General features: G+C 42.8%; 1 protein-coding gene across 1 annotated transcript; it reads left to right on the forward strand.

Annotated features, from left to right (window-relative positions):
- The first annotated feature begins 512 nt into the window (after window positions 1-512).
- Window positions 513-7446, forward strand: LOC120639625 (CTD small phosphatase-like protein 2). The gene is made up of 7 exons (XM_039915487.1): window positions 513-893; window positions 1806-2034; window positions 2583-2701; window positions 3113-3209; window positions 4937-5383; window positions 6032-6369; window positions 7013-7446. The coding sequence occupies exons 2-7, from the start codon at window positions 1881-1883 to the stop codon at window positions 7211-7213; spliced, it is 1356 nt and encodes a 451-aa protein (XP_039771421.1). The 5' UTR covers window positions 513-893; window positions 1806-1880; the 3' UTR covers window positions 7214-7446.
- The last annotated feature ends 2732 nt before the right edge of the window (window positions 7447-10178 follow it).

The raw sequence follows: 10178 nt of genomic DNA on the forward strand, positions 1-10178 counted from the left end.
CATGTTAGTGATTTCTACTAGATCCAATGTGCTTAGATACGACTACAGTGAAATTTTCACTGTTTTACTATGTTCCTGTGATTTTTTGTAATTTAAAACTAAAAATAGATTTATAAGTGCCTATAAATTATTTTACTAGTGGAAAACAATACTAAAAGTTCTAAAAAAAATCTTTATGTTATTGTTTTTTGGTTAAAAATCTAAATTAATGCTTTTGAATGTAATAAGACTGTAGACTTAATTGAAGGTGATGGAAGGGCCAAAAGACTAAATGAAATTTATTTTGAAGGCTAAATAGCTATTTTTATGAGAAAAAATTAAGAAATTAAGCACAACTTCTTTTAGGGTCAAGAAAATAATTCTCTCTTCAAAATTGTAGGCATGACCCGCGCACGTCAGCTGGTGACCGACACAGCAGAGCGCGTCCCCCCGTCCCTGTCACCTCCATGTGGGTCCCACCGGTCAGAACCGACGACTGGTACAGGTGAACTGGTTGGCAAGGCAAATGACCTGGGGGGACTCCAGCGAGAGAGCAGAGCATTCGTCCTCTCGTTCCTCCCCCTCCGCCGCAAAACCCCCGCGTCGGCCATGTCTCTCTCCGGAGGCGAATAGGCGACGGCTAGGGTTTCGTTCCCCGGGGACGCGCCGCCCCCTCGAGCCCCCGCGCCACCGGATCCCGGCGACCGCGCTCCGCCCTCAGCCTCCCGCCGTCCCGCTCCGGTCGCCGCCGCCCGACCCGGCTGCTCCTCCACGTCTCCTGCAGCTCCGCGTCGGCGCCGGTTGGTTAGGGTTTGGGTTTCCAGCGGCCGAAGCTGAACCCCCCCTCCCCCACGCAGGGGCTCGCGCCGGAGGGCCCGAGCTCGCGGAGCTCTCCTCATCTTCCTCCGCTCCTGGTAAGAGGCCCTCCCTGCTCCCGGAGACCACGCCTCCTCGATTCGGTCCATTTCCCCCGATTCGCCGGGTGGCCTCGAGCAATGCTGGTGGTTTGGGGGTTCTTCCTCCCGTTATTTTCGCTTGCCCCCATGCGCGGTTTCAGCTGTGTTGGGGTGCGTTCGAAATGGTGAGCTGCATTGGGGGCGTGCGCATCTGTGCGGCGGATTTTGAGGAATCGAGTGTTTCGAGGTAGAGATTTATGGGGGTTTCCCACCAGTACAGTATGGCCCGTCTTGCACAAATGCCGCGGTTGCGTGAACTAGCTAGAAACTGGCTGAATTTTAGGCTCTTTTTTTTGGGCTCTTAGTGGATGCCTGGATGGTGTACAGCCTAAGAGAAAACGATGCTAGTGTTTATTCAGGGCATGCAAATCCTGCGCCATTGGCTTCATCTAGCGAGGGTTTCTTCGGTTTGTTCAGTCCTCCATGAATTTCCGTTTGCTGCGCAGGGTGCTTCCAGTTTGTTGAGGGGTCTTGTTTAGGTGTACTTGTAGGCAAAATGCTAAATCTCTAGTCCATGCTTGTTCACTTTCCTTAGCTCCACGAGCATTCCAAGTTATTTGGGGATACTCTGTCCTGAAAGATGTACTATCAGTTCAAAATTTAGCCCATGGTTTTCCTGATGTCAGTTGAATATGTCTGTTCCAAACACAGACTGCTATGACTGTTGGGCATGTCACCTGCATTTGAAAATTTTGGCCATCAATTAATATTTTTTTGTCTCATTTTGTTGTTCCTTTATGCTTGTTGATCATTACTTCAAGTCCTTTTTGTAGCGTCTGATGTAAGGACGTTACTAAATATGAAATTCGTTATTTTTTGCATTAGTGGTCTAAGGAATTTCCATGGTTAACTTGTTCTTATTGATTTCAGTTGGAAGTTGTCAACGAAGCTTTTCTACAGTGTCTTTTCTGTTGAATGAGTCAGTTATAGTGCTCGTAGTTAACAATGCATACCAGGAAAAAGGGTGCTGCAAGATCTTCAGCTGGGGATCATGCCAGTCCTAAAACAAGCAGACCATCCAGAAGAACAGCTCAGCCTCCAGTTGCTCAAAAGAAAGTAACTGATCTCATTACGTCGTCTTCCAAGAAGAAGAAACCTGGTAATGTTCCATATTTAATTTGGAATTGTTTCTATGTAAATGTTGTGATCTGATTCCCCCCCTACAGTTCAATAGGCAGAAGAGAAAGCATATTAATTATTTGCGTTATCCAGATTAGCTAGGAACAAACTTATTTTTCTAATGTATAATGTAGATGGTAGAAAGACTGGTTACTATATTTTTTTTCTCATTTAGGATCTGTAGTATGATATTGTTAGCCTGGTTATATATCTTGTGTGCAAACTTTTTTTCTCGAAAGCGCAGGAGAACTATGCTTCATTATATTAAGAAGAAAAATCTTGTGTGCAAACTCTCCTTTCTTTTTGTGAATTATACCTAATAAATTATTTTAGCACTACTTTGAGAAGAGGTTTGTTTTACTCATATCATTAGATTGTTGGATGTGAATATGTGATTCTGCTGCCTCTCTGGTTGCAAATCTTTTGCACTCAACTGTTACTTCTGATGTTCTATCATCATGTTGATTAACTATTACAATCTGAGCATCGGCTGAATTTGATTTCTATAGTTGTGTTGTTACCATGCAGTTGGAGCCACTTCCAAAAAGCATTCTAAAGGAGGAAGGAAGCTGTTAGCTGCATGTGATACAACTGATAATGAAAATGAGGTGCCGCAAGTGGCCCCTAGTGTTCCCCATGATCTGCAGGTAGAGTTCTTGGTTAAGTTTAAACTGAATTACTTGACCTTTTAGCTGTACTCTCGCAATTAATATTGCTGTTGTTAATTTCTGCCAAGCGAAACTGAAGGGAAGTGAAATGCTGATAATCTGATTGTTGTTATGCACCATGTTTGCTTATACTTCTGTTAGTCAAGTGTTAGATAAGGATTGGCCAACTATGACTTGCTCATTTTGGGCAAATTGTTTAATTTAGCTGTGGTGCATAGGTGTACTCCCTTGCTCCAGTAACAATTTTATATCAGCAGTGCCTGGATAGTATGCAATAACTAAACTGTTTTGTGTAATATTTTTGGGTGAACAAATATCAGGGGACAAACATTTCTCTTATGTTTTTATTAGTATGCATACTCATGATTTTGTATTTATTTCCTGGTCCAGCACTCTGATGACGGTGCAGATGATCGCCCAAACAATTCCATATTCTCCCCTACATACCATCATCACAAGGATGGCAGTATGAATAACCTCTCAAAAGGTATATAAATAGTAGACCAGATTCTTAGCCCATTATCCTTTTCTGGTAGACCATCTTTATGTTTCGTCATTTCTTCTGTTGATATGATATGTGTTTTTACTCAGTATCATCTTAAATGCATTGCAAACATTTACATAGTTTTTCCTTGTTTAACTTAAAGGTTCTTTTAGGCAGTGACTTTAATATGTCATCAGGCAGTCAACATCTGAAAATGCTTTCAAATTAATATCAATCGACAGTTCTTTCTATTATGCACAAATTGTGAGTTTCAGTTCATTAAATTTAGAATGATAAGCATTCCATACTGTGGCAATTTTGTGTTACATGGCAGCTCACACCACTTCAAAACAGACGAATCCTGTTCTGTTTTCTTCTTAATATAATGATACGCAGCTCTCCTGTGCGTTCGAGGAAAAAATAAACAAAAAATGATTCCTGTTCTGGTTTCTTATTAGCATTTTAGAATTTTCAAGTTGTCGAGTTGTTTTGTTTAATTCTATTTTGAAGCTAAATACAACAACAACAACATAGCCTTTTTTCCCAAGCAAGTTGGGGTAGGCTAGAGATGAAACCCGAAAGAAATAAGTTCAAGGTTTAGGCACATTGATAGCTAGTCTCCAAGCGCTCCTATCCAAAGCTATCTCTTTAGAGATATTCCAATCCTTAAGGTCTCTCTTAACCGACTCATCCCACGTCAATTTAGGTCTACCTCTACCACTCTTTACATTATCGACCCGCTCAAGAACCCCATTACGCACCGGCGCCTTAGGAGGCCTTCGTTGGACATGTCCAAACCATCTCAGCCGATGCTGGGTAAGTTTCTCCTCAATTGGTGCCACTCCGACCCTATCCCGAATAACTTCTATTTTGAAGCTAAATATTTAAACTAAATCTTTAGCAACCTGTTTCTGATCTTTTTTGCAAACTTGGGGACCAATTTTACGAATGATTTGTTTTCAAGGGAATAATTTGATATAGGAAATTTATAACTGGGGTCTGCCATGGGCATACTTACTTTAAATGGCCCTGAACTGAAGCAATGTGACCATGTCGATGAAAAGCAGCCACACCACAAGGGCAGGGATAGAGGGAGATATAAATTCTTGATCTATTTCTTGCTTAATTAAAAGCAACACTGATCCCATCCTTATAAATGAAAGACTGGCCCCCCTAAGAAGCTAATCTTTAGAATTAAGGAAACAAACCAATCTAATTCTGTCTCTAAATAACAGCCAAATCCTAAGTCTACTATTACGCGTGAATAGTGCACCAACTCTACGGAGCCTGGTTCTGTTGCTCCCTCTCTAATGGGCTGCCCATGATAGGGTCAGTTTTAATTTCAGTCGTATTTGTTCATTGAGCAATTGAATACCTCGATCTCCCTGGAAGTCTCTGTCTATAAAGGATCACCTTGAAATAGTTGAGAATATCAACTTTTGAGTTGGTTCTATAAAGTGTTGCAATCTGTTTCATTTTGAATAATTAAATGCTTAGCATTCACTGTTGGTATTTGATTTGTTCATATTTTCACATATTTAGTTTTTCCTGTGTGACTGAGTTGCTGTGTTTCTGAAGCCAGGTTACATCTAAATAATCTTTTGGTAGTGTTGACAGTTTATACATCATCCATGCTTCACTCGTGTCTATTTATTTTCATTTTCAGTCCGTGTTTCTTCATTGATTGTTGATGCATGGCTTATATGCTAAATGTGCTTCATTTGTTTCAGCTGGTTCATTAGAAGAACAGATGGCACCTGTTCATGGTAGCAAGGAAGCTACCCTAAAATCCGGGCCAAACCTTGCATGCAACACTTGTGATGGTGATGGGGCAAGTGACCACTCTTGCACACTCAATTTGCAATCTTCTGGGCAGAGCACATTGCTTGAAGTGGATGAGTACAGTGAATTGGGAAACCTTTCTTCAGAAGTGTCAGCAATATATCTTGCTATGCAGCAATCTAAGTTGGAGTGCATTGATGAACAGAGTCAAGATTCTTCCTCAACGGAAGGTTATGGTGATGCTGAGGAGACTGAGGAGTATGATGAGTTTGATCCATATTCTTTTATCAAAGGTTTACCTGATTTATCTATGGTGGTCCCCAAATTTCGCCCTGTCCTTCTTCCAAAGCAGACCCGGAGTTGCCCAACAACTACACTAGTACTTGATCTGGATGGTAAGACCTGGCTATATAAGTACTTAACAGTCTTCAATACTGTGTTTTATCGCTTCTTATAGCCATTTGTATTAATAACTGCAAAGAAAGCTGGTCTTGGTATCACGTGTTGTTCAGACCTGCAAAATTTCTGCTGACTCTAGAATGCAAAATTTTGAAAGGAGAATGCATTTGCTAAGAATACTAGTTAGCTAAAGATTGAGCTCAGCAAGATCTGGTCTTGTATTATTGTAACTTGGAACAATTTTCTTGCAGCTACGGTTTGGTGTGTGTGATAACAAGTCGAATTTAAATTATGTCTAAAGGGTCCTGAATCTGGTAGACTATATCAGTATCATTAGCACACTAATGAATTTGTACCATGACCGTTATCACGATCACAGCCATTTGGAATTCAGGTTCAACATAGTAATAGAAGATCTTGGTTATTAGATTTGAATAGGCAATTCCTGCTATGTGTTAGTAATCCTGCACTTAGTAGTTTGTTGCCTTTGTTGCCTGAAACTTACCTAAACCGTACTTTGGACCAAAGCCTTTTATTTACTTTTGTTTTGCTTGCCTGTGCCATGTTATGACCAATTATAAGTTTGGAATCATCATTCCTTGCCAATTTGATGTTAATTTTGTGTTTGTCATGCTACAATGCAGAAACACTTGTCCATTCAACTCTCGAACACTGTGCGGATGCTGATTTCACATTTCCAGTTCATTTTAACTTTAGAGAGCACACAATATATGTTCGATGCCGCCCCTATCTCAAAGAATTTTTGGATAGGGTTACCAGCATGTTTGAGACGATTATTTTCACTGCTAGCCAAAGCATTTATGCTGAGCAACTCCTCAATGTTCTTGATCCCAAAAGAAAGTTGTTCCGTCATCGTGTTTATCGCGAGTCTTGCGTCTATGTGGAGGGCAACTACCTAAAGGATCTGACAGTTCTTGGACGGGACTTAACCCGCGTAATGATTGTTGATAATTCTCCACAGGTGTGTACTATCATCTCCTTTACCTTTCTGCAGAGTTTTGTTTTTTCAATTCAATTTTCATTTCTGTAAGCATCTTAGCCCAGTGATGGCCATTTGATTTCACCACTGGCATGTATGTTTTATCCTTACCATTAGCATCTTTATTCATTGGCACATCATACTTGGAAGATTCTGATTGAAACTTAGTTTGGATTGGTAGGAAATGTCATGGCTTAATGTAGTTTCCTGTGCAATGCATGGTTTCACAGAGTTATGTGGAGTGCTGATATAAGCTACTAAGTAGAATCTTTGTTGAACAAATAAGTAAAATTTGTTTAGTGGATCCATGCTGGTATGGGAATTGAGGCTAGTCCCTTTTTTATTTTTGATGACTTGAATTGAGGCTAGTCCCTTGGAGCACTTGCTGACATCAGGACCGAAGGGTTGCTGCCTTGCTGGAGATGCTGAATAGTGTATGTCTTTAGAGTAGCCAGTTGCAGGAACCTTTGCAGTTCTGTGACTTCTCCATTTCCCCCCTTCTTTTGGCTGTTCATCAGTTATTATCAGTATATATTTATGTTGAATTAGCTTGCTTGCAACTGTTGCATATTTGGGTACCTGGGAGGATTTGGATCTGAATCCAAAATTGCTTTGTTGCTTTCAGGCCTTTGGGTTCCAGTTAGATAATGGCATACCTATAGAGAGCTGGTTTGATGATCCCAATGATACAGAACTGCTGAAATTACTCCCATTCCTAGAAAGTTTGGTTGGCGTTGAAGATGTCCGGCCTTATATAGCAAGGAAGTTCAACCTTCGGGAGAAGGTAGCCACTGCAGCTTCTCTCACAATGGACATGCAGATGTGATGCATCCAGTGCTGTCAAGGATTATTTCTGCGGCATCAAGGAGGCAGTGGTGATAAATGTAGAAAACGACCTGATATGGTGATTCTGTAGAATGTAGTAGCATATCAGGTTCCCCTCATGTTGCAATATTGTATGTTCTGGCATCCACCTTGTACAATTTGCTGCAGTTTGGCAGTTGTAAACTGTACTTGCTAGGAATAAACCATCTTCAAATGTGAAGGTCTTGTTGCAAATTGTGTCGCATTGTTAACATCATGTAGGTTGGTCGATGCACTAGATAATCAAGTTGTGCAGCGAGCAAAGCAAACCGTAGTAACTGCATTTTCTGCAGCATGTGTAAAAGTGAGGCAGGTTCAGATGGCGATTCGAGCTGCAGGCACTCTAGCCAAAGTGGCAGATATTTAATCTGCATGATACTCTGCAATATCTACATACAATGAGAGTAGTCACTTCATAAATCTCTTAAGATATGATGGCAAGTGTAGTGAATTAGTGATGTACTGTATTTGGATGTCCGCGTCAGAAAGAAATGATCATTAATCTATAGTATTCATATTTTATACTCTATCTATAACCCCACTTTCAATTTCTATTGGATAAAGAATGCCAAAAATTTCCTTTATGTCAAACCTGCGGATTGCATCATATCACCGATAAAGGAATTACATTACAACTTATATAAAAAGTTACAAATTGGATGTGATATCACCGCATTTCTTTTCACCTTTCTGGGTCCCACCCCATCACCATCACTCCGAGGTCCGAGCTGCTGTTCTTCCACCAATACATATCCGCCGCCGCCGGCTCGCCGTTCTTCGCGACTCCGCGGCGCCGCACAGGTCCGCGCCGGCTGAGGTACTTCCCCACTGTCCGGTGCTCCTCCATCGCCGCGGGAGCCGTCCTGGACGGCTTGATGCTGCAGTTCGCGGGGCCACTGCCTGACTGCCGGTTCTGCGCCGGGTAGCGGATGCCATGGCCGTCAGCATGCGTACGGGCTTCGCCGCAGACAGCGGCGGAGAGCTCAAGGTAATCCCCAGCTACGTCCACTCCCCGCCGGGTAGCTGACTCAACAACTAGCTCGACATTGTTTATGATTAGCAGTTCATAATTTTGTGAATAGTGGTCGTTTAGAGGGAACCTTGTGGGGTTATTAGCGTATTCTTTGAGAATTGAGACTCCGAAAATTGCAAAATCTGGAAGATTTGTGAATAATCTATGCTTCAATTTCATGTAATAATCTTTCAAAATTGTTACCATGTAGTGAGACAGAGTAGTTAATCTGAGCTCTGAAGGTCGTTCCTGTGTTGATTCTTTCAATTAGCTATTCAGTCCAAGAACTTATCCTTTATCTGGTCGATCGGCCCCTTTTATTCTTGTTGATTAATTTCCTGCTGTGCTGAAGGAACCAAATAGGTCTCTTCTCCACTTTGGATTTGCTTGAGTTTGTTACGGGGTGGTATCAATTAATATGATAAAGTTTTCTACAGTTCCTGTATCTGTTACTGTTGGAACCACACATTTTTCAAGAACAAATATTCAGCAATACTACAACCTGAAAATTTCTGCCAAAGGTGGACAGTTTTGCTAGCAAGTTATTCTTTCAGTCAGATGTACATCTACTTAGTATGCTCTCAATGAACAGACTTCTAACCAAACCTGATTCTCAGTCAGGTTAATAAATCTTCTATGTACGTGAGGTGAGGAGGTTTGTTTGGAAGACTGTGACTGCATCATAAAGATGGACTGCAGGCTGGCTGGAGCTGGTATCTATGATACGCGGATACTTCGCAAAACTCACGTACCGGTATCGGATACCGTATCGGATATCCGTACTCCACGGATACTCCCGGATACGTATCCCGTAAGTATCGGACTATTTAGGTATTTTCAAATAATAAAAATAAATCGGATACTCGTGGGATACCTGTGGATACCTGTCCGATACCTTCAAACCCTAACAACACCATTCAATCTCTTTGTATAAAGGTCCTCCGTTCAGCTGTGCCACCCTCTCATCCCCACCCGCGCAGCCGCAGGCCCGCAGCAGCCTCGCACGGCTCCCTTGCTGTCACCGCCGCTCGGCCACCCGCCCACGCCTCCTCCTGCTCCTTCCTCGCTGCTCATCGCTCCTTTGCCGTCACCGCCGCCCGGCCACCCGCCCGTGCCTCCTCCTGCTCCTTCCCCATCGCTCGTCGCTCCCTTGCCGTCACCTCCTCACGCCCACCCGTCCGTGCCTCCTACTGCTCCAGCGGCTGCGCGGCCTGTCCAGACAGAGGCCCGCACATCTGTTAAAGCACTATTTATGGTGGTGCTGCGCTGCTGGAGCTCGCCGCTGGCGGGCCGCCACGGCCGCCGGAGCGTGCCCCTGGATGGCCCGCGCGGCCGTTAGAGAGGGAGAGGATGAGCCGCGGCCTCCGGAGAGGGAGAGGAGCCGCAGCAGCCGGAGTTGGCCACTACACAGAGAAAGAGAGAGAGAGTGCTGAAGGTTGGGGAAGAAGACGACCGACATCCATTTGTGGAACAGACGAACAGGTAAGATTAAGATAAGGTTGGTTCTTTTTTTCTTTGCCCCTTTCCTTTTCTAATAATTATAGAACATATGAATATATGAGTTTATGACGCATTATAGTCCCTGGAGCTTCTATTTTCTCACATTCTTGTTCCTGAAACTTTTATTTATTTTTATTTTTTTATATATATTGGCGTATCCCCGTATCCTTATTTTTGGAAAAATGTCGTATCGGAGTATCCCCGTATCGCGTACCGGTATCCGTATCCGCGTATCCGGGCAGCATAGGCTGGTATTGCGGTTCTTTGGAAGATGGAGGTTGATTCCCAAGGACTGGTCTGGACAAAGAACTACCATTACAATGGACGGCATCCTTACAGGATGTAGATGAAAGAGACTGTGTAGAGATACCCCAAGGAATCGAAGCACATCATCACTGATCACACATGTGGCACT

This window comes from Panicum virgatum, chromosome 7K, assembly GCF_016808335.1.
Source record: "Panicum virgatum strain AP13 chromosome 7K, P.virgatum_v5, whole genome shotgun sequence".
NCBI lineage: Eukaryota > Viridiplantae > Streptophyta > Magnoliopsida > Poales > Poaceae > Panicum > Panicum virgatum.

Excerpts from the sequence above, each read along its gene's own strand:
- LOC120639625 (XM_039915487.1), top strand. The coding sequence starts at position 1,881 with ATGCATACCAGGAAAAAGGGTGCTGCAAGATCTTCAGCTGGGGATCAT. Across the intron at positions 2,035-2,582 it reads TTCCAAGAAGAAGAAACCTG|TTGGAGCCACTTCCAAAAAG; the intron begins GTAATGTTCCAT and ends GTTACCATGCAG. Across the intron at positions 5,384-6,031 it reads ACTAGTACTTGATCTGGATG|AAACACTTGTCCATTCAACT; the intron begins GTAAGACCTGGC and ends GCTACAATGCAG.